The 24,492-nt window shown below is 46.5% G+C and overlaps 1 protein-coding gene across 2 annotated transcripts in view; it reads left to right on the top strand.

The window, feature by feature from the left end:
• Window positions 1–24,492, top strand: part of PAPPA (pappalysin 1) — a 179,033-nt gene that overhangs the window by 101,547 nt on the left and 52,994 nt on the right. For both annotated transcript variants that reach the window (XM_085077215.1, XM_085077217.1), the window contains exons 10-13: window positions 1,992–2,188; window positions 19,488–19,601; window positions 20,003–20,138; window positions 23,682–23,895. In XM_085077215.1, the coding sequence (XP_084933341.1) occupies window positions 1,992–2,188; window positions 19,488–19,601; window positions 20,003–20,138; window positions 23,682–23,895 (661 nt within the window). The remainder of the gene's footprint in view (window positions 1–1,991; window positions 2,189–19,487; window positions 19,602–20,002; window positions 20,139–23,681; window positions 23,896–24,492) is intronic.

The raw sequence follows: 24,492 nt of genomic DNA, 5'->3' as shown, positions 1-24,492 counted from the left end.
TATTTTTCTTTCTCCCCCCCCCCCTTTTTTTACAGAAATAAGTCACTTTTCATTAAATGAAAAAGAAACTCTTTTTTCCAAAAATGTGTATTTTCATCTGTTTGGCATTTCGTTTTGAGGGTTATTTGATTGCTGACCACAGTCTTTATAGGGCTGAATATTTCTCAAAGATTTTTTTGGGGCTCTCACTCAAACCAGGACATAGTGGGCAAGCCACTTAATTTTATCCTACTGTCCTGAGACCTGGCCTATGCCTTGATACAAAGGAGGAGCAGAGCAAGAGATGTAGAAGGATAAGATGAGGGAACCAAGAGTTGGTCTCTGTGGCCATCACAGTGAGATTCTCATTCCACCAGTTCCTTGAGCTGGTCAGACACAGGGCATGGCTCTCCCAGGGATGAATGAGCCCTGTGGGGGTAGCACTGCTGGGCTGCCTTAGGGCACATCAGCACATCCACCCGGACACCCCAGGAGCCATTGTCATCTCTTGTCTGGGAAACACTCCCCCAAGCCCTCCTCCTCCAGGCTCTCCGAGGGGTGGGGTGTATGTTTGGTGGCTCCCAGACAAATGAAGATTTTAAGATGTGACATGTAAGGGCAAGAAATTTGGCCACCCTGGGAATATTCGTTCAGGGCTGCACTCATGTAGCTGAAATGTTTCCAGACTTGTGCTCCTTTTCACCAGCTCAGAGCGCTGGCCAAGCAAATCCACAGTTCCCTACGCTTATCCATGTACACAAGCTGTCCACAGAGGTTGTGATGAAATCAAACCATAATGACATTTTTCCCTGATAGGCTTCTCCATTCTTTTGAAGCCGCACTCTCTTAAAGACCTGGAATATTGCACAGGAGGAAAAGGAGTGAAAGTCATTAAATAATTGAATAGCAATAAACTGATTTTTTCTGGCTCGTGATGGTATTTCACTGTGTAAACCAGGAGAAAAAATAAACAGGGGATTTAGTAGTTTGGAAGTAGCTCAAAACTGAGCAGCCATTGGATTTTCTGACACCTAGCTCATGATAGTCCAGTGCTACCGACAGGATTCTCCCTAGGGATCCTTTCCATCAGTCCAGCTAGCAGCTCTGGCTAATTTCCTACCGTTTTTTCAACAGGCTTATTTGCCAGACAAAAATACAACAGGCTGTCAGAACTGGATACCTCTGGGGACTGGCAATGATAATACAATACAAAATAGGATACCAACAGGTCAAAGGTTTCCATTTCACAGAGTACTCTAATGACTGAAAGTCATTATTGCTATGCAGTCAGTTTGAAAAGAGTAGATGGATCTCAGTTCAGTTTTTAATGGGCCAGTGTTACAGAAACAACCTCAAAAATTTGGCATCTTTGTTGGCAGTCTCATTAGAGAAGCCACAGAATAAATGGGCAAGGATAATAAAGTCTCCTGCTGCTTTTGATCCTTTCAGGTCAAATCTGAGTCATGTTGGTTGAAGCCGTGTGTGTATGTGGCAAACTCACCCTCGCACTGTGTGTGCTGTATCTGCCTTGGATAAACAGGTCTGCTTGGCCCTTTGGTCACTACAACTGTGAACTTGGCAGTTTTCACCATCTCTACAGCCACAGTTGCTGTTGTTGTTGTTGATTTGCAGATATGTTTTAAAAACAAAAAGGGAAACATTTTAGGCCAAACCCACCGCTGGCGTTTTTCCATCCCAGCTGGTGGAATTATGCCAACACCCACATTTGCCTCTCTCTGTATTTTCTATCACTGCTTTCTTCTATCTGCAAAAAGGAGATAGATGAAAATAAGCAGAAACCCCCTAACATTAGGAAATATCTTCAGGGAATTGCCCAATACAAAAGTTGGCTATTGTTGCTTGGCTTTTTTTATGTCACCTTGGTATGACCTAGAAGTGACCGATGCTTCCAGCTCCCAGTGACCTGACACAGCAGATAAATGACCACTGATGGTATCAAGTCCTAGGAACTGCAGACACATGTGATTTCTCTTCTCTGTTTCCCCTGGCAGACGAACCCAGCAGGTGCTATTTCCACGATGGTGATGGAGTCTGTGAGGAGTTTGAGCAAATGACCAGCATCAAAGACTGTGGTGTTTACACTCCCAAAGGCTTCCTGGATCAGTGGGCTTCCAACGTCTCTGTCTCACACCACAGTGACCAGCAGTGCCCAGGGTGGGTGGTCATCGGTCAGCCAGCAGCAACCCAGGTAAGGAGAGCACATTCCTTTTCCTCTCCTGGAAGGTGAAGTCCAGCAAGGAGCAATGTTCTCAATGGTCAACGTTCAGGGGTGTTCTCACCCCTGCCTGTTCACTTGCTGCTTCACCAAGGAAGGCTCCTGGCAGCAGTTTCTCTCTTTCTGAGTCTGATTAGCAGTGATGAGTTGAAATTCAGTCCCAGTCACCCAACTCAAACCGGCTGAAGTTGTGGCTGGATTGATTCAATGAGCTGTGCAGGAGTCACCTCTCCCAACCATCATCACCTCAAAGATAGACGGGCTCTTCACAGCAAGCACAGGGGACAAGCTTGTGGCAATGAGTTCTGAAGGCTAATGCCGAATAATACAAAAGAGTGTTCTTTCTTTTTTAATAGTTTTGTGTTTTCTGCCTCCCAGTTCCATAAAAGCGCCCTATTGTTCTATTCTGAGAAAGGTCCTGTCCATTCCCAAAGCCATTCATTAGCTTTAACCCCCTTCTCCCATGTCTCCTTTGTAACATAAATAGCTCCAGTTACCATAACTTTACCTTTTGTCTCTTTGAGAGAATTAGATCCAAATGAGTTCAAAAAAACATTAGATAAATGCCTGGAAAACAGAGCTGTACACGGTGCAGATGCAACAGTTCAGATGCAACCTGATTTGGGAAAGCTCGCATTGCTTGTTGATGATTTTTAGAGGGAGAGGATCTTCATCTGTGAGAGCTGCTTTGTATATTCCTCCTTCAGCCCCCACTGTTGTCCCTTACTAGAGTACTTATAAGCAACTTTGGCTGACTCCTGGTTGGATGCAGAAAAGTTTTTCTAAGAATCTAATTATCCAGGAGGTGTCTTGAGTGGGCAGTGCAGAGAGGAGTGCCGTGTCATAGATATGACAAGAAGATCTCTCTGTGAATTGTAAATGTTAAGCATTTCCAGTTGGCTTGCAAGAGAAAACATCTTTATGCAAGAGACTTGGCCTTGCTCACATTGCTCAAGTCTGTAACAAATTAATGACCAGGTCAGTTCTAAATGCACAAAGCGTGGTTAGCTGGCAGAGTATCAACACAGAATCCCGAGCCCAGTATTGACTTTTTGTCATGGTCTCATTTACTATTTCACACTGTAAAAGGAGCTTTCCTCTGGACCCTTGCTTGTGCTTTCACAGCTTCTTTCTCATTTGATCTCCCTGCACAGACCAAAGGCCAGTGTGTCCAGTTCAGGTGCTGCTTTTTAGCCAAGTCCCCAGGCACTCTGTCCCCCTGCAGCTGCTCCAGAGAGCTGCCCTGGTTTTCTCTGGAGCACTGGTAGGAGCTCAGCCACACCACACAGTAGGTAACATATGGTCCTGTGGTGGAAAAACCACCACCACGCACACACACAACAGAAAACCCTGCTGTGTAGCCACAGCCCAGGCGTGTTTGTTGTACCCAGATGAGATGAAGTTGTCACAGCCTTGTTAAAAAAAAAAAGGCAAAAAAAGCAGTTGTATTTATAGGCAGAGCAGTAGCGTATCACACACTGGCAGAGTGAATGGGAACATGCCTCCTGTTATTGCCTGGCCCCTGGGGAGATAACAGTGTGCTATTTACTTCCAGCAAAAAGAATTTTTGCTTTAGCTCAGCCGGTCCTATTACACCAGTTCATTGACCTTTTTAATCATATAGATGTTGGGAAAGTCTTTGTTTTCCCCGGGAAAAAGACAGTTGGCTTGGGAAAGCACCTGACTTGTCACTCTGGAGAGCTTAGGTGGGGCAGCAGGTCATCAGTCTGTTAGCTCGTGGAGATGAAAATTAACCTGAGATCTCCTCTAATCACTGCATGTAATGATCACCGGTGTGTAAACATGTTTGGCTTCATTATCTGCACAAGCACTGAGCCTTAGGGGTTTTCTGTATCGATGAAAGGAGCACCTTTCCTCACCCAGATACCTTTCAGAGTCAGTTGTGTGCTTGTAGGTCTTGTGCAAACTTTTCGTGTTGTTGCTGGGTAGCTTCCTGACTAATCAGGGTGGTATTTGTGTTGGCTTCTCATCACGAATGCCATGAAAGGTATGTTTGAGTGCAGTGCCCAGCAATATACAGAATACATAAGCTGCCTGTTTGTCAGCCATCCCCGTCCTTCATCGTTGCCCCAGCGTTCTCAAGGTGCTTTAAAACATTTTAAGCATGTCCTGACTTAAAATATTTCTCATCCTTAGATATCTCAACACCAGGTTCTCTGCATGACTGTCATAGTTTTGTTAAGGCTTTTTCTGAGTTTTCTTCCCAGGTTGGTTGGTTGTTTTGGTATCTCTCAGCAATGTCTGCCCATGTGCTCCTGTTTACTGCTGGGGGATTGTTGATAAGCACAAGCTGGAGAGCACTTTCTTGTTATTGCAGGGCTGCTTCTGTGACCTCTTTGCTCAATTCTCTGAAGGTATTGCCAGTGTCTGCAGCTGGCTTTTCCTTAGATACCCACACTCAATTATTAGTTTGAGATGGCTCTTACATCACTTGTCAGTGTGAGGCTGCCGAATGGCAACATAGTAAGTGAGATAAAAAAGAAAGTTCGCAGTATAAGATTTGTTTTGAACAATGAAATGCTTACAAAGAATGACACAGTCTTGGCAAAGAGATACAGATTTGAAAAATGGAAAGGTCAAACAGCCCCCCCCCTTTTAAACAATCGCCCTTTCTGCAGAAGCAAGGCTGAGAGACAGCCACTTCTACTTTCCTGGCAGCCACCCTTCAGTGCTGATTAAGAAATATTCTCAGTACTGACAGCATCATATTCAGAGCCAAAGAAGGCCAGTCAGCAACATTGCACCAGCACAGAAATGCGAACACCAGTGTAGCATAGCTTTGCAGTTTGATTTCTAATCTGTTGTCTTCCAAAGACCTGGGAGCAGATGCTGCTCAGTACTTGTTGTCAGCTGCAGGTGGAATTCAGCAATGGGGGCTTTGTACACTCTGGAGCTGTTTTTCTTTCTCCTGCTTCTGCTGTGAGTTTGCAAACAGCCTCTCCTTACACATCAGTTTTGTTTTGCCACAGCTCACGCTGGGTGAGTGCATTAGCGCATGTTAGTCTCCCTTGATGGAGTAGGTTGTACTGAGCAGGGAGGATTTGGATATTTTGCTGAGGTGGCTGTGCAGATGTGCTCTGGAGGAAGCCTCTGGCAGGCCTATTCCAGGAGGGATGCTCCAGCTGGGGTGAGCAGGGCACAGGCAGGTGAGTGCAGGCTGATCACAAGACACTGGAGATGCCATTTCCCTTTCCTCTTGCTGGTGGCACTTCTGCTTTTGGAAAACTGATTCATCTGCAGTTTTCTTTTTGGCATTTACAATAGAGAATTATAGGAAGGGTCTAATGGATCTTTAGGTGGCTGATTCCTGGCCTTGTTTCTCCTGTCACAGCAATGTGTGCTCAAGACTTGGCTGTTGGTGTGGGTTGGTGATTTAGAGGAACAGTCCCCCAGGAAATGTCTTTTGTTGCATTTCCTCCCAGCTGTGCAGAAGTTGTTTAGACCAAGTAACCATATAGATATAATTTATATAAATATATTATACATATATATTAAAAAGCAACTTATTTTCTCCTTATGTCATTGTTTGAGCTTGGTTTTCTGCTGTATGGAAAAAGCCACACAGCTCAGGCACAGTTAACAGAATGGGGACTCTTTCCCAAGGCTGCTGGACACAGACAGATCCTGGGATTCGTTTTCATTCCCGGACTAAAGAACACACCCTGTTCTCCTCTGGGTACCCCACAGGGGCTTCTGTGGAGTAAGAAGTTGTGGAAGAGGATTCTTATTACATCTTTCCCACAAACAGAGGCCCCCTCCTGCCCCTATTACAGTTCCCACAATTGCACTCATCCAGACTTGCTGCAGCAAACCTTCCACCAGCAGCAAAGATGTCTAGAATTGCAGTATGTCTGGAATAGCCCACAAAGGGGGAAGACAGGAGCACAAAAATATCCTGAATACTAAAAGAAATAACATGGTAGAGCAAGGGCTCCAAGAGTGGTAAGAAAACACCATAAGAAAATTGAAGAGAAAGATGATGAAGTTCTCTGCCATGCAGTTTTATTCTGTCTAATAAATATAATGCTGAAGATAATTCCCCAAAGATCTAGCAGTGCCAGCAAACAGGGTAATCTTGAACAGGAGTGGAAAGAGAGGAAACCTGCAACTTTTAATGGAGAAGCCATTCCTTTCCTTTGGGGTGATCTTGCTGAGAAGAGGGAGGGTGTCTGTCTGTCAGCTCTGCAAGTGGCCCTTTTTGAACTTCCCAATTCACAGCCAAGTCCTGTTGCTCTTCAACGGTAAGAGTTTTGTTGTGGTTGGAGGGATAAAAAAATCCCCATTTTTAATAAGATGATTTGCTTTGCAAATGTCTTTGTTATTTATAGCTGAGCCAGACTTTGAACCACTAAGCTCTGGAGGATGAGGGCAGAATCCCACTAAGAAAAACCATTAATGGAGGAACCATGAGTGATCAGAGACCAGTTCTGGAAAAAGATGAACTGGACATTGTGCACTGGCTGTCACAGGAGGAATGTAGGTTTGCTGTACTCAGCTGAGCTCATTTCCAGTACTGGCTGATCCACCAAAGGGCTTCAGCTTAGGTTACACAGTCTCCAAGTCTAAAGTTAGTTCCAGGGGTCCAAAACTTTGTCTTCATTTCCCCTGGAAACTTCAGACCAGCCAATTTGGTCTTTTGCCTGAAGGCTGGAGAGTTGCGTCACGAGCCTGGCCCTGACTGTCAGGCAAATTCAGGCTGGAATGCTCCTTCCTTGGATTAAGTGATGATATTTTTTGTATTTTTTTTCAATGTACAGTGATTAATTAAGCCTTATCACTGCCACACTGCTTGGTTTCTGGTCCATTTAATAGAGGTGGAAATGGGAGCATGGAAAGGTAAAGCTAGTGTTTGAGGATTAGACCTCAAAATCCTTCAGAGACATTGCAGGCATTGGGCATTACTGAGCCTGAACCTCCCAAGGACTAGGAAGTTCAGGATGTCTTGAAAGGGAAATGTTCCTATCTTGGATAAAAAGAAAACTGTTCAGGGCCTGCTGAGAGTTGCTGCCTGGGAGCAGAGCCCTGGAGGGGTTTGAGGTCATTAAATCTGCATTTTAGCTCTGTCAGCCCCCTCACATCATCCAGTTTGTGAATTAATCAGTCCTGATCCTAGCACAGTTTGGCTGTTCATTCCCAGTACAAAAGGACTGGAAAACTGTCCCACCAACTCCTTCCTTTAGTGGCTGCAAAGCTTGCTTCCCACCTGTCTTGCTGGGACAGCTGGATTTTGCAAACTTTCTGCCAAAGGGTCATCTCTGGTCCTTATTTTCATGTCTGCTTTGCTGCTCTGCCTCGTTGGAGGAGGAGCTCCATGAGAAGGGTCTGAGGTGAGGGATGCTCCAAACATGTGTCTTATGCCATCAGTGCCATGACTGGGGAATGATTTCAGTGTTCTGGGGAGCTAAATAAGAGAAGAAATGGGATTTCTAGGTGGGCTGGCTTGAAAAAGGCTCATTTGCAGAGAGATGGCTGAGGAAGAGCATTACCCTTGAAGTGAGTTCAGAGATGGCTTGAGGATGCTGCCCCTCACCTGCTCCCAGCCAGGATGGACAGGGATCCCCTGCCTCCCAGCCCTCCATCCCCACAGCTTCCAGTGCTCCTCTGCTCCTGGCTGGAGTAAATCTCAGACCCCACGGCTGAAGTTGTAGCCTCTGGCTGATTTGTGTAAGGGGAGGACAGAGAAAACACAATGAGATGTCAGAGGAGATTCCAAGCAATTTTGCCAAACACTCAAGGGATTTTTTTTTTGCCTTTCCACTCCCCTCCCCCCCCGCCCTTGGTTTTTAGAATAATTTTTCAAGAGCACATATGCAAGTCATCTAAGGGAAACAGAACTGTGAGTACCAGGGGCTGGTACACTGTGTTCCCTTTGTGTACTGTAGAGAAAATAGATAAAAGAAACAAAGAATGATGCAGAGAGCAAAGCAGCCAACCGTACTCTCAGAGAGGTTCAATCCGACTTTTCCAGAGATGAAGGTCAAACCAAAAATCCTCAGGTGCCGGAAATTGGTCCCGTCTTCCTAGAACCAGGAGACATTTCCCACTAATGAAACGAGAGCAGAATTCCATGCCATTTGTTGTTTCTAGAAGCAAGAAGAAAGGAGAGAAAGGAATATTGTCATGGGCAGCAATACGGATTATGTGCTCCTTTAGGAAGTAAATTACCATTTTATGATCATATCTGCTGTACACCCAGCCACCCACCCAGATTAGAGGCATCAAGAGAGAACAGCTCAGACCCCCCTGGCATCAGCAAGACCCCCCGACAGCTCATTAACATGCACTCCTCTGAAAGGAGACCCCCCTGCTCGGCCCTTGCCCCTCAACCTGCCACTCTCCCCATCTGCTGCTGCTGCTCACAAGCCTTGGGATGCAGAGCATGTCCAGCCATGAGCGTGGGATTGCTCCCCTGCATCCCATCCGGGCTGTTTGTCTTGGGTGCCTCTCCATTCAGAGCAGAATGATTTTGCATAAATGCATCTTTGCCGCGTCTGCTTTGTTCGTGCATGAAAAGTTCTCGGCGTTTCTCATCCCACCCCCGCCCTCTCCCTGCTCCCTGGCATGTGGCTTCACCAGCTTTTCCATGATTTCCCCGTGCAGCAGCAAACAAACCTGCCTGAAGCACTGCCAGGCAATCCAGCACGGCTGAAAATGCCCAGATAGATCTAAACCAAGCGATGGGAGAAAGGCATGGAAAAGGGTGCAAGAGCAAAGCCATAATGGCTTTTACTCTGTAATTTGGTTTCATGTTCTGCACAAGGAAACATGTCAAATATGTAAACAGAGCTCTCCAGGGTTGTAATGGAGCTACAAAGCCACGGATGCACAGGCAGGCAGGGTGCTGCTCTCCGGCAGAAAGGAATGCCATCCCCAAAACCACACGGTCATTTCTTTAAGCTGAAAGTAAACTTTCTCATGCCAGGAGCAAAGAATTTTTTTTTTTTTCTTGTAAATGAAGGATTGTCTGCACCACTTGTTTGGAGCACTGTAGGCATTTTAGCCCACATTGTCATAAGACACCTCGTATTTTGAATGCCAGTGAATTTCAGGATGTTCTTCTTGAGATGTCTCTAAAAGGCATGGTTTTGGAGAATGGTTTTTACCCAGAACTGTCCTGGAGGTGTCTTGAGTCAATCCCTCTGTCACCACCTGGAAATAAGAATCTGCAATAATAATAATAATAATAATAATAATAATAATAATAACAACAGTAACAACCATAATAATAATAATGATAATAATAGTAATAAATGAGAAAAACCCAAACCAAACAACAAACTGGGGACCCTTTGGATATACAGTTGGGCTTCTCAAGTCTCTCCTGAGCTGTGCTGCCTTTGCTGGAGCTGTAGCTGAGGAGGAACCCCACATCTGTGCTCACTTTTGGAAGTGCTGCCTGCAAAGCTGGAGGATCTCTGTTTCCTCTGAGGTCATTTCAGTAGGGAATCTGATAAGAAGACATGATTCACCCTGGTAATTCAAGCTCACATCTGGTAAGTGGCCCAGCTCTCCTGTGCTATCAGCAGGGTCTCCTGGGGACTGGGTTTCCACCATCACCTCGGGGTCTGGCTCAGAGCTCTAACACGTGCCAGGAAATGGTTATTTGCAGGATCAGTGCTATTATCTGTCCCCACATGTACCTCCTCTCTGGGAGAAGTCCTCAGTTCAGGAGAACATCAAGTTCTGCTTTAGCCATTTTGGTCACTGGGCCAAAATCCTTCCACTTAGCCCTTCTGGGAGTAGATGTCATTTTTCCATTTTTTTTGTAGTTAACCCTTACATCATCACTCTTGGAGAAGACAAGTCATTCTTCGGAGAGGGGAGGGTGAAGCACAGTGTAGAGATGACCTTCTTCCCATCCCAACATCTTTGAAACATCCTCCCTTCCAGCAGAGCTGCTCTGTCCCTGTGCCCAGCACAGCACGCACACTGTGAGCTGGACCAGCTGGAGAGGGAGAGCCTCACTCTGTGGAAATTTACCTCTTTCCCAGTGGTTGTACCTGGTGAAAAAGGCTCAGCTGGGTGTCTCTCCATCCCTTCTTCTCCCAGTCCATCCTCCCAGAGCCTGCTCCTGGAAGGCAGTGAGGCTGAAGGAGCTGTGAGTTTCCTATTTCACACAACACTTTAATTTCCCCAGCAACTTCTTCTGGGAGCAGCTGGCAGTTCTTCTGAACTCCCCTACTAACCTGGGACATCAAGGATTAAATGCTCCAAGTATTTTGTCTTAATTTGTTGGAGCTTTAGGTTTATCAGAGCAACCAGGGTTGTTCCAAAGTTAGAGGGGACTGACAGGCTTCCCCAGAAAAGCCTTATCTTGGGTGGAGATGTGCATGGCTGGAGACAGCAGCTGGTGCTGCTCTGTGGACTCTCCCTGCATGGTCCAGCTCATCCAGAGGAATTTGTTTGCACCATGGTGCTTTCATTGCTCCCCAGTTTTGGTGGGAAAAGCCCAGCAAGGCAAGGACAAACATTTTGATTTGCATACCACAATCCATGCCTTCAGGTATTGAAAAACAAGCCAGAGGGTTTAATCTTGATTAATACCCACTGATGAAGGGCTGATAGTTGGATGAGAACCGAAAGGCTTTGCCAGCTGAGGTGTGACTGCTCCCTGGAGCACAGGGCAGCTCCTCCAAACCCCCCTCCACATTCCCCTGGAGCCTCTCTGCAGCCTTCCCTTTTCCTATTAAATTCAGGGCCTCTTCCCAATGCATCATCTCCCTGGATGTATCCAATTAAGGCCTGTTGACAGCCCAGAGCAGACTTACACCCTTAGGATTAGAGGCATGTGTACGTCTTCATACAGGCAAGGACAGCAACAGGGTGTCTGGCTGGCTCACTGGGAGCACAGCAGGGAAAGCTGAGAGCCTGGAGAGGGAAAAGGAGCCAGGGAGAGAGAGATTTGCACCCCCAATTATCCTTGCATGTGGAAAGGCTGTGTGCTGAGTGTTGTGTGTGGTTTGCACAGCGTGTTTACATGGGCCATAACCCTAAACAAAGCTGAAAAGCATGGCTGTAACTCTGGAAAGAAAAGTCCTGGAAACCCCTGGTTTTCTGCACATGAGAAAGTTTTGTTCTTTAAACACACAGATGTTTTTAAATGAAAAATCACTCTTTTGACCTTTTCTGAGTGTGATCATGTGGTCGGGGCTGACATTAACCACTGCACGGCTGTTTGCCTCCGCCGCAGGCGAAGCTTAGCGAGGGTCTGCAGGGCTCCTGGTGGCACCTGCCTTGTCCCACAGCTCTGGGAAGTGCCTCCTGTGCCCTGGGTGGTTCAGGGAGCTGGGGTGAGGTGTGGCAATATTTAAGGTTTTCTCCTGCTCTACTGGAAACAAAAGCACTGGGTTTTTTTCCTGCTCAACAGCTGAAAAAGTTGTGGCTTAATTTTTTTTTTCTTATCTATCTCCCTTTTAATCAGTAATGTTGCCCAAGAGCTTCTAAGCATCTCTGTCCACCTCAGCCACTGTGGTCTCCTGATGGTGAACTCAAGTTCTTATGGGATTTGTTGTTGTTAATTTTGGGGTTTTTCTACCTAGCTGTATGTTTTCTTCATCCAAACAAATATATGGGACCAGCTCTGGGAAGGAAGGAGAGGATGTTACCAAGTGGATTATACCAAGCCCACTTTGCCTTACAGGAGTATCAAAAGCACAATGAATCTAGTGAGCCAGAACCATGAATATAGCAACAAAAATATATTTAAAATCATCCTAAATTGTGGCACACAATCTGCCTTTGACAGTTTGATTTTCTGGTGCCAGCTGCTCCCGAATGAAACGCTCCAGTCAAACGAAAAACAAAAAAAGAAATTTTGCTTTTTCTCTGCTCCTCAGTGATGAAAGCTGATGGGATGGGATTGTTTTGCTTCGCTGCAGCACCCCACGGCCAGCCTTGGCCAGCAGCTCCACGAAGCTGTGCTGCAGTGGGCCTGGCTGGTTCAACTTAGAGACGGGCAGCTCGGGAACCCGAGTGCTCAGCCAACAATAATGTTCTGGCTCCTGTGTTTGTTTAACCTCACTCTCCAGTGGATGGATATACAGTCTGCTAAAGCACTTATCAGTCTATAATGCCTTCACACTTCTGTGAGCAGTAATGTGGAAGTTGTAGACAGGAGCTTGTGCTGCGGCTTGAAAATGTCTTTTAGCTCTAATGAGGCTGATACTCGCAGAACTGAAGGCATAAGTCCTTGTTTGGGTGCTGCTGCTTGATCCTGTCTGTCTGGGCTGTTCCGTGGGGTGCTGCTGCTGCTGGTGGATGTATTTGTGAATTTGAACATAGGAACAGAATGCAATTCAGGGCTAATTCTAAGAATTATTGCTCTGAGGTGATATCTCAGCAGTGGTGGAGTGGAAAACGCTGTTGTTTGAGAGCAGCATCTTTATGTCCTACTGCTGAGCTGAAGAAATAGCAGAAATCTGACAGGAATAAACAGGAGCACATGGCAAATTGCTGGATTGCACTTCCATGTGCTGCACAGGAGACTGTGCTGTGCACTCAGAGCTATCTCTTGATTCCTCATCCCTTCAGTTTGCATCTCTGACTGGCAAAAGAAGCAGGGGCAAGTGCAAATTGCACCCAGGAGCTCAGAATGCTGGGGTTTATTGTGGGCTGGCAGAAAAGACGAGTTGATTTTTAAATCCCATTAGTGCAATTATTTCTTCTTTTTCTCACTCTATTTTTCCATAGTTTCTGGCCCTGGCTTAACCGATATCCTCGGGGTGATCCTTTGAACCATGCAAAAATCATCTGGTTAGGGTTTTGTTGGAAAATCAAAACTCCATATTGTTTTTTTCCACGGGTCCAGCAAGCATCCTAGATATTTGATTACACCTGGCTGGCTGTCAAAGCCCATGTGAGTTTGGGATAGGGCCAGTCAGAACTGATTTACAATTTTTTCAGGTATGCCATGTGAAGTTTATGGTTTGATGTGATTTTGATTTGAACTCACTGGCTTTAAATGAAGTTTGCTTTGAATCTGGAGATAACAGAAATTCAAAGGAAAGCTCAAAGACTGAAGGTCTGCATGATTTAAAAATGGAAATATATTGTTCAGACCAGCTCTTTGGAAGTGAAATAACTGCATTTTTGAGAAAGCTAAAGTTAATAACACACCTTGAATACACATGCAATCTGGGCCATCATCTAATGGAAATCCCTGTAGCTCCTTTTCGCTTGCCTCAAACTAAACCAACTTATATGACAAAATGAAATAGCCCTTGCATCTCCTGCTCATTTCTGAATTGCAGCCCTGTGTTACATCCAAAATTCTGAGGAAATTTCCCTTTGGAGATGAACACTATCACTGTAAAGCAGAGGAATTTATCATCATGTCACACTGCAGGCGAACTATTGGTGCCCTGTCCGTGGTGTTTTCATACACAGAAAGGTCACTTTCCAATTGCTGAAAAATCCAGCCAAATCTTCAGCTGAAAACTGTGTCTCTGTGCTAAGGAAGCTGTAATAACATGCTAATTGAATACTAAGTCTGCAAGGTCCAGACACTTCAGCTGCTCCGGGTTCAAAGTGGACGTGGCTGTGCTGACACTGGACACAGGGACTGGCAGCAGGGCTTTATTTCATCCTGCAGGAGATGTAAGCTGCTTCCCAATCCCACAGCCAAATCCTGTTCTTCATTACACGGGGAGAATTGACAGATGAGATTTCCTCTGACTTCTGAGCCAACTGAATCTGGGAGTAATATAGCATCAGTGTGTTACCCCAGGAGTTTCATCAGCTTCCAGTTGATAAAGCTTTGCTGTGGATCACCTGCCTTTGTCCTGGAGCAGGACACGCTGCAAGTTTTTCATCTTTTGCCATCAGACCTTTAGGCACCCCAATGAAAACAGGCAAAAGCAGACAAAGAGCATGAAACAGTAAAATTGTGTTATCAGATACAGAGGACAAGGGGAGTTTAGGGGGAGAAGCTGCAGTTGATGAGCATCAGAGATGAGGGGAAGTTGCTGCTGTGGAAGTAGCAATAGACTGTAAGGTAAGGTGGCTGTTGAAAGAGACAGAGGACACAGCTTTCTTCCCTTATTTTATGCTTAGAATCTATGCTGCTGAATATCAGATTTGGTTTCGTTCTTTATTTTATTTTCTACAACAGAAACCCGTTGTTAGTGCACATAAAAATAAGTATGTGTACCAGTTTGGGAAAAGTAGCTGTGAATGTTTTCCTTAAGTTATAGGGGCCAACCTGGAATGACCCAGTGCTGACTTTCATAGTTGGGCAGACAGCTCTGGACTCAGATTTCTGATGAGATAAATCCACATCCCTGATAAAGACACTTGTCCTAAAGCATTTCTGACCAGAATCTAGAAGAAAAACCCAGAGCAAAATTCCTTGTATGCTTTTTGTACAATTTCCATCAGAGCTCTGTGGGCTCCTGAGGTTTGAAATGGCCAGAGAAATTGGCTGGGCTTGGAGGTGTTTGTTGGATCCCAAATGGTGGCCTTTTTAATGGTTCGGTGCTCACTAATGTGGGCAACTTCATTTTTCCCTAACTCCAACCCAATTCCCAGCCTAAATGAGAAAAGCAGTGCAACAGCTTTCAGAACAGATTGGAGTTCTGTGCTGCAGTCGGCAAACTGGGTGGTGTCCATGTGGCAGTCAAGCTGCCTTACAATATTGGGCAATAAACAAGCAGGAACCTTTCTGATATTTAGCAATGGCACCATAGTTTCTCATCCTTGGGTAAGATTAACCTTAGGTCGGCAAGAACAATAACATATTTTAGAATAAAAGGGCTGGGTGACTGCCAGCTCCCTGGTCTGGCCAGGGAGGGAGAAAGTTTTCATCTGTAAGGGATGTGTTAAAATACTGCTTATGTCATGGTTCGGATCCTCTGGCATGTGCTGAGTTAAATACAAATAACATTCTGCAGAGCTGTCAGCTAAATATTGTAGATTAATTAGGTTTCAGTATTACGGTTGAAATCTGTTCTTTAGCTGGATCTTCAAACAACAGAAGATGTTCTGTTTGTGCCTCCATGGGTTTTACATCATCATGGGATTTTCTGTGCACTTGTGCAGCCTCACTCAGGATGTTTTGTGCTCCATAAATAGCTGGTTCTGTGGTTTTACCGAGAGATCCTGTTCCTGCCTGCTCCATGGTTGCTGTTTTGCCAGAAGGACAGGGAATAACCCATTTCACCCCAAAAACACACTGTGCTGTCTGCCTGGGTGCAGAAGTGTCAGCAGCACAGTCCCAGCAGAAAGGAGAAGGGAGAGGCAGCATTTGGAGCTCAATCTCCCCTTCACCCTCCTCTCCAGAAGGATGATGCTCCCCATGGCCTGACCAAGTGCCCACGATGGCTCTTCTCAGCCAGACGGAGCTCAGAGACGCAGTCTGGAGGAAGCCCCGCCATGGGACACCAGATGGGATTTTGGGAGCAGACAGATCTGTGCACTGGAGGTTTGCTCTGCTTCCAGCCGCCCCTGGGCATGCAGACAGGCACGTCTGCGCCAACCACAGTGCCAGAGCTGAGCAGGGCAGCATCCGAGCTTAAATAGCAGCTTTTCTGTCTGCATTTAGGATTATTTTGATGTTACAATGCTGAGAACCACCAGCGTGTGTAAAGCCTGTGGTGTCTGACCGTGCTGGTTCAGTGGGAAGGTCGCAGTGGGATGGGATCTGTGTTCACCCCTCTCCTGTGGGGAGCTGTATCCTCACACCTGCTCTCAGAAACATCTGAGCACCTTTTTGTGGCTCATGGCTTTTATCCTCAGTGGCGTGGGGAAACATCATCCTCATCTTGCAGCCAGGGAGCTCAGGGCTGGAGAAGCCAAGTGCTGCCCAGAGGGTTGTACTGGGTCCATGCACTGGGCACAGCTGGGCTGGGACATCGTGCACAGGATTTGTGATCCTTAACCTGTGGTTCAGCTGCAACAGGAACCCATCAACGAAAATTCACATTGCCTGAAGTCACGGGATGGCTGGGAATCATTCACAAGGGCGCCTTCCAAAATTTGCTCTTCAGCAAATTTTCCCATATTACTTTGAAGGAAATGGAGTTGATTGCAATAGTAAATGTGTTTTTGATGTGGCAGAAAGCTAAGTGCTCCCAATATATCACTTTTCCCTTTCTGCTGACACATTCCTCGGTCCCCCTGAGTAAGAGAAGGAAAACAGGAGAGGCGGTTTGAAGAACATGTTGTGCCTTTGATTGACAAGAGGTTGTATAAATCAGTCAAAGGGAATCCTCCAGGCATTCCCTCTTGTGGGAAGATCCCACAGTGCTCTCTGGCCTTGATCGTTCTGTCTGTCGATGTTTGTGTACAAAATGTGTGGGTGGGAGACGAGCTGGATTTGAACCTCCGAGAGGAACAGACATCAGCTCTTTTAATTGAAAGCAGCTTCCTCGGGCGGGGGATGACATGGGCTTCCAGTAACTAGACACAAATAGTCGCCGCATACTTTGGAGCACACACTAAGCTCCTGTGGATATCCCAGTTGCTGTGTGGGTCTGAGAATCTGGATAAGCCCCAGTGAGTGAAGTTTGGAGCACTGTGTGATGCTGTCATTCTTCAAAGCAAATACTTGAGTGTTTGGTAACACCCTGAAATGAGAAGTCTATCTATGCGTTTTTCCCTCTGCAGCTGTCAGGTGCTTTAGCTGCTGGTTTGCATCACTGTAGGAACTGGAGGACGTTAGGATATAATCTGTTTCTCATAAGTGTGAATTCCTGTGCATAGCCATGGGGAGAGATGATATTCTGTCTTCCAGGCCATTGGAACTTGTAGCTTAAAAACGTTGGTGCAGCAGTAATTGCAGAATCATTTAGGTTAGAAAAGACCTCTTAGTTCATTGAGTCCAACCATTAACCTAAATAATAGGGCCCTTAGGGCTCCTGCCAAGTTCTAGGGATGCCTTAAAAGCAGAGGTGTAAAAGAGTCTCCCAGCAGATGATTGTCAGGTTTGGCAGGTGTGATGTGACACTCAGTGCCTGGGCAGAATTGAAACGGGGATGGGTTTACCATGTGTGTTAGAGCCTGGTGAGATGGTGGGGTCTGTAGGTGACAGGGGCTGTTTATCCAATCCAATCCAGTTGTCTTTAGAGAAACTTAGAGAACTTTTTCTGCCATTAGCTAAGTTTACTGACCAGCAGCTAGTGGAGAGGAGGCTCCTGTCACTCATCTCTGTTGGACTTTTCCCCACACTTCTCGATTAGACTCTCCTAAAAGAACCTTTTAGCCCAGGACCACTTTGAAACACTTGTCTGGGTAGCGATGGATCAGCCTCAGCAGGGGGAAGCTTATCTAACCTGTTCAAACCAGGCCAGTCTGACAGCCCACGTGGCCTGAACACAGGCTCTTTATGCAATGCTCAGATTTTTGCTAATATTCTCAGGCAGAAGCAGAAAGTGCTAGGGTTCACACACGCACACAAATCAAACAAGGCATTTAAAAGTTATCAGAGATTTCCAGCCCACCTCAGCAGGGGTTTATTTTGGGTTGGATTCAAACTTTTGGTGAAGGTCTGGGTGATTTCTTAATACAGGTTTTCACTCATCCATTAAGTGGCACTCAAAAAGCACCGACCGTCAGTACTTGTGTTTCTTTCAGCCACCTTTTTGGACCAGTGGAGCAGGAGGAGAAATAAGAATAAGAGCAAAATCATACAAAAGTAATGAGACCTTTGTTCATGTCAGAGAGCTCTCTGACCATATAAATTGCAGATGTGGGTAAGATAAATTCCCTGGCTGGAGAGGTATTAAAATAAAAACCATGCTCCCAACAAGAGACAGGCTGCTGAAAACGCAAGAAGGGAGAGTTGCGAAACGGTACATGTCGAATTGCTGGCCTGGATTTCAAATGCCAAAGATAGTTTATGTAAAGCCTTGCTCTGCTGTAAAATGTAACACTATCCACTGGCTAGCCTCAATGAAGCTTGGTCCCAGTTGTTTCAAAAAATAAATAAACTAAAAATCTTCTTCCAGCCCATTAAAGCTGATTTATGTTTTGCCCATAGATTCCTCTGTGCTGGATCTTGAGGGACTCGGATTTTGAAGGGGATTACCTCACTTTTAGCCAATCTGGTTTCTCATTTCCAGGCATCCCAGGCTCTCTTTGCAGTGCCCAGACTTTGCCTGCCGCGACCAAGAGGGCATTTCCATGCAGAATTATTGAGTGGGCATAGGATTTTGAATGGCCAAAAGCATCTCTGTTAATTCCCTTGTTTCACTCCAGGGTTTTCTTTTTGGTTTAATAATCAGATTGCTGATGGGAACAGCTTTACTGACAGCACATCAGCACAAGGAATGCCCTCTGTTTCTGTGGTAATGACAGAGAGTTCATCAAAGGGGTGTGAATCCAACAGGTACCTTTCAGATGCTCCAGGAGCCTCAGCTATAAGTATCCTTCTAATGCAGTAGTTACTTTTTCCTTGGTGGACATTTCCTTTCTCCTGTTTGCTGGGAAGGTGAAGGCTGTGGTCCTGCATGTTTCTATTTTCTGTTTTGTTTCTATTTGCAGCTTCACTGGGCAGTGTAAATTCTGGGTAAATTTCAGGGTAAATCCTACCATTTCTTGCAGCTTCATTTTCACATCTGACATCCTGATGGCACTCCAAGGCTCTCTGGTACTTACATTTTGGCATTTTTTTGAGCTTTTCATCCATGACAGCACTTGGGATTCATCTACTTCTTTACTGAAGGGAGCAGTTTGCCTCCAATCTCACTGCTGCCTGCCAGGGAAAGGCATCAGGAGTAGGGAGAAGGTGATTCCACCTGCAGAACTGGCTGGTGAAAGAGGAAACCAGTTTGCCTAAACTGGGTTGGAGAGGCAGGACTTTCCTGGCCGCAGGTGGTTCCAAGTTTCCAGGGCCACCTGTGGCTCCCCTGGGGTCACAGTGACATCAGGTTTAAATAGGGCACTGCTGGAGGTGCCTCCAGACTGTCTGAGCTGGGATGTTCAGATGTGATCCTCACTTGGACTCCAGTGGGAAGAGTCCTGGTCTGCTTGGGTGGGAGCAAAGTTATTCTAAATGCTGTCCAAGACCTGGTACCAAATCCAGAGGAGATTGTTGGCTGCCACCCAGCTGCTGTGAGCCTTCAGCTCCTCTTCATGTTTCAGTATTTCTTACTGAGCTGGAAGACCTGACTTTTGAACAATCTCAGGGTACTTACAAGCATTGTTATTGTGCATTACTTTATCCTAGCAGCACACCTGGACTCTGTTTCCCCACTTTAGGCAGTCACAGTCCTTCCTTGCTGTTGTCTACATCAATTTTGGTGTTTCTTTTTTCCAGATGTGCCGAACCAAGGTGATTGACCTGAACGATGGTGTCTCCCAGTATGCCTGGTACCCCTGCACAGCCAACTTCCAGTATTCCCACATGACACAGACCATTTTCTGGCTGAAGGTAGGAAGTGCACACATCCTTCAGAAGTTTCCTTCTTGCTGTCTCTACAAAGTTTCTCCAGCAGGCAAAATATTGTGGGAAAGCCTTCCCAGGCCCAAGCTGCTCCTTTCTGAAGTGTGTTTAGAGCAAAAGAGCAAAACAATGCCTTTGAGCACTGTCTAAAGAGTCAGTAATGAAGTCCCCTCGTGTGTGACAAGGCTATTGAATTTCTGAGAGGGTTCAGCTTCAGGGCTTTTTGACTTGAGCTTATCTAGTTTGTGTAGGAGAGATTGGAAGAGAAGATTTCTGTGTGACCTGGGATGGGAATTCTTCTTTTAAAAGTCCTGGACTGACTCCTGGGGATTTTTTAAAGCCCACCACAGCTCTCCACCTCAGGCTTTGTGGGGTTTTTGTTTTCCCAGGCTTATTTTTCCCAGCCTATGGTGGCTGCAGCAGTCCTAGTTCACTTGGTCACTGATGGGACCTATTACCTGGACCAGAAGCAGGAGACCATCGGTGTGCAGCTGTTTGACACCAAAGAGCAAAGCCACGACCTTGGTAAGACTGGATTTTATTAAACTCCCTCTTTATTGCTTGCTTAATCTGGTGATGCCCCCATTCAGCAGTACTCCTGCTCAGTTTTTTTCAGAATTACACAAAAATAAGGAGCTTTCTCAATGCTCCAAGCCCTGAGTCTCACTAGAGTTTGTTGAAAATGATGCATTATTTTGTACAGACATTATTTCATAGCTGTTCGCTACGTGATCAGAAGTGATTAGCTCCTCCTCAGTCTCTAAAATCAGCACTATCTCAACACTTCACTCCCAGCACTGCCCTGGAGAGACACTGATGGTGCTACAGATGAACCCCTAGCAGCAGGGAGTGAGGGAACTGCACTAGCAAAGGCTTCTGTTTCACAGGGTGTGCTGGCTGATCTCTAGTCCCGCTCACAGGGAGGTCTCCAGAGCTATTCAGTGGCCAGCATTCCTCAGGTGAAGTATTTCATGTGGTGAAGATGCCACCCCAGGGCCCTGCCAGGCTCCTGGCATGGCCCCAAGGTGTTCCTGACAGAGGCAGGACCTGCACTCGTGCTGGAGTGCCAGGATAGACCAGTTTTGTTCTCCCCTTGGCTCTGGGCCCTGAACTGGGGAAGTTGTGTCTGGTGAATTGATCCAGGCTGTGTTTTAGCTCCAGGACCAAGGAGCTCTCCCTAGCTCCCAACTCTGTGTCAGGGTAGGACTTGCATAATCCCTTTCCAGATGTTCTCAGCCTTTTTCTCACTGGGAAGAAAGCTGGCCAGGTCACCTCAAGAGCAGCTGGTAAGGAAACATAACTCCCATCCCCCAAATTTCTATTTTACCATAACTTTTTGATTTTAACAAGCTGAAACTCAAATGACCTTCTTACTAGTGACAAGAATAAGGGACACACACAGGGACAGGTGTTGGATGAGCATGCAGGATAAAACAGAATTTGGTGGAGTGTGGAGGAAAAAAAAAAGGAAATATGTGTGGTGTCTGTAGTCCAAGAACAAACTGAAATTGGTAGCAAGTTGTGCAGGTTGAGTCAGCATGGCTCCCAGTTTGCCAGAGCCCTTGGATTAATCTTACCCTCCTTTTGCAAAACAGTGGCACATAGCTCTATCCCCCTGAGAAATAAATGCTGGAGACACAAGCATGCCAGCAATACTTAATGTGACATTTTATAGGGACAGGCAGACAGACTGGGAGAGCAACAGAACAAGAAAGAGGAGCAAAGAGGAAACTGAGGGTTAGGTTTTGAAATCTTCAATGAAGTTGCAACACGGGTTTGGCATGGCTCAGCCTGATGTTTGGACTTCCTCCCAGCTGAAATGCTGCTTTCATCATGGAAAAGCCCCTTTGACCTTTCAGAAGAGGCTGCCTGGAGCAGAGCAGAGGTGTAGGTAGGCTCCCCAGCACTTCTCACTCAGGCAGGGCTCCCCATTGCTGTTCTGTCTGAGTTCTGACAGTGACATGAAGTCCTTTTCCTGGATATTGTATTTCATGTGTTTGAACCATCACCATGGCAAGCTGGAAGCTGCAGCTGAGATGGAAATGTTGGCATGCACTGGGTGCAGGACTGACTGAGACACTCAGGGAGCCTTAAGCAAAAATCAGTGGCAAACTACAAGTGCATCCAAAACAAAGCAGCAATAACTTAAAGCTTGATCAGTCCTCCATGTGCTAAAGACACTGCACTGAGCAAAACATAATCCAGACATGCAGTTTTCCACCTTGATCAGAGCAAGTGGACTCCCAGAAAATAATGTGAAGCTTCTTCTAAGTCCTGGTAGGGGATGAAGAGGTTGGGATGCCAAACACCTCAGTGCTGTTGGTTCAGAGCTATAGACAGCAGGGTTCAGCTGCTGAGCATCAAATTGAAGGGTGCAGAGCTACAGAAACAGAGCTGGTCCTGAGACAGCTCTGACTGACCCCAGGGGCACCTGTACCTTCTGCATGAGTTAAGGCAGGGGAATTCAATAACCCTGACTTGTCCAGACCCCACTTACCTGGTCAGGATCAGAAACAGCCAAGCTCTGAAGGTCTGTTCTGTTGTGGACACCACCTGAGTGCAAGGAATGAAATGGAAGTGAATAAACAGCCTCATACCATAAGGTCTTTCTTGGCTTTCCATCAGAGAAGGCAGAAACTTCCAAGGAATTTGGGAACCCGGGATTTTGAGTATTAACTGCACCTGTTTGTAAGTGAGAAACGTGCACCGTTCCACAAGAAGCTGATATCAAAAGACCTGTGGGAGGCAAGTAGACAGGGAGGTTATTTCAGGGTCAGGTGAAGACCAAAACAAAAAGAGGTTTGCTTTTTTATTTTTTTATTTTTTTTTATTACAGGAAGATTTTTTTTTAAGTAGAGGGTGGGAGATAGATGTTTAAAGAGCATGTCTTAATTCACAGGAAATCACTTTCTAAGGAGAAAAATGAAAGCCTTTTTATTCCTTCCCTTTTGAGTCAAGAAATCCGAACTGGGGGAAAAAAATAATAGCAGAAATCCCTGAGCCAGTTAAACATGCAAATAGAATTTATTTTATTCTCAAATTTGTAAGTGTATCAGAGTAGCCAAGGGGCCTGGGCCAAAGCCATTGCTGGGGGAGCTCCAGTGGAGCAAATGGATCTGGAGCCAAGCTGATCCTCGGAGTGATGCCATGGAGCTGTGGAGGCAGAGCCTTGCAGGCAGCCAGCAGGCCATGAATCCCAATTAATGAATTTTGAGGGCAGCCGACAGCTGTCTGTCCTCTGCCTTACCCCTGAGATAGGTTTGGACCATTTGAATTCGGGTTGCTTCTACCTGAAGGTGGGAATCTCTCCCCAGCTGTCACTGAGTGCCTTCTCCGCTGGAGAAAAGGGATTAAGAAATCTCCTTGCCACCTCTCTGGTGTTTCTGTGCACCTCAACCTTGAGATGCTTTTATTTCCCCAAGACACAATTCTATTCTTCTCGAGTGAGATCACCTGTAAAATCCTCAGCAGCTACATTGCCCTTATTTCCATCTCCAGGACCAAACTTGCCCTTTTTAGCAAAAAACAACATACCCTAAGGCCTAAAACTATCAGGAAAAATTCAAATCTGGGCACATTTAGCGGAGAATTGATGCAAACAAGTTTTGCACTGAGTGCTAATGACATGCACAGCTCCAAACGAGCCTGTTTTGCCCTGGCCCCAGTGCACAAAGCCCCCCAGCCTGCCGGCCCCGTTTGATGCTGCCTATAAAGGCTCCAACTGTCCTCCAGGACCCGTTTTACAATAGTGTGACTCCGCTTCCCCCGTGCTGCTTGCTCCTGATTTACCAGAGCACAATAGAAACGTAGCTGTGGTCTAAAGAAGCAGCTCCCAGGGCCTGCCGTGCTCACAGAGAGAATGGCAGCCTTTCTTCAGCTGTCTGGAGGGATCTGCTTCTCTGCTAAGCTCTCCGGAGCGATTTGGGAAGCCCCTCCAGGCAGCTTACCATAACTTTTCAGCTCTATAGGGCCATTCCTCCGGGTGAAATGCCTCTGAAGTGCCCACGGCTTCGGGAAGCAATTGTGTTAAGCCTGACCCTTCCTCTGATCTTGTCTCTCCTCTGGCAGGTGTCCACGTCCTGAGCTGCAGGAACAATCCCCTGATTATCCCCGTCATCCATGACCTCAGTCACCCTTTTTATCACACCCAGGCTGTCCTCATTAGCTTCAGCTCCCAGTTTGTGGCCATCTCCGGGGTGGCCCTGCGTTCCTTCCACAACTTCGACCCCATCACCATCAGCAGCTGCCAGCGAGGACAGACCTACAGCCCCGCGGAGCAGAGGTGAGCGTGTCAGCCCCGCTTCCCTCTGCCTCTCAGCCACCACCCCCAGCGCCAGCCGGGCTGGGGAGGAGGCAGGAGGGGCACAGCAGCTGAACCCTGCTGACCCCTTTGTGTCACGGGGAAAAAACCGGCAGTGTTCTCATTGATCAGGATGGATGGGACATTTAACCCGCATGGGATGCTGTTAGTGAATTATTTCCTCTTCCTTTCTCCTCCCTCCTTAATGCCCAGCCTGGAATTGGGGCCAGTTTGCTGCACACACATTCCCCAGCCCGGCTCTGCTTTCGCCACTCTCACACCAGTTCAACCCGAGCTGCTTTGTGCCACCAAAGTGCCACAGGGACCTCCCAGGGAAGGCACTGCATGGACACAAAGTGATGTCTGTGCCCTGGAGGGGCTGAATCCTGCCAGATGCTCAGCTCTGGGCTGCAGGGCCATGGCCATCAGCATCTGCAGTGCTTTTATGGCTGGACAGGGCTCCTCAGCACCTCTCTGGATTCAGCCCCCGGTCTGAAAAGCTCTGTGGGACCCCCCAGGATGAAAGGTTTATGGCTACCGTTTTATTCTTGTTGTTATTACAGACACATCAATAGATCA

The sequence above is a fragment of the Lichenostomus cassidix genome, chromosome 17, assembly GCF_008360975.1.
Source record: "Lichenostomus cassidix isolate B80296 chromosome 17, HeHo_3.0, whole genome shotgun sequence".
In the NCBI taxonomy this organism is placed as follows: domain Eukaryota; kingdom Metazoa; phylum Chordata; class Aves; order Passeriformes; family Meliphagidae; genus Lichenostomus; species Lichenostomus cassidix.
Note: the sequence above shows the minus strand (reverse complement) of the source record. Positions and strands in the feature narration are given on the sequence as shown.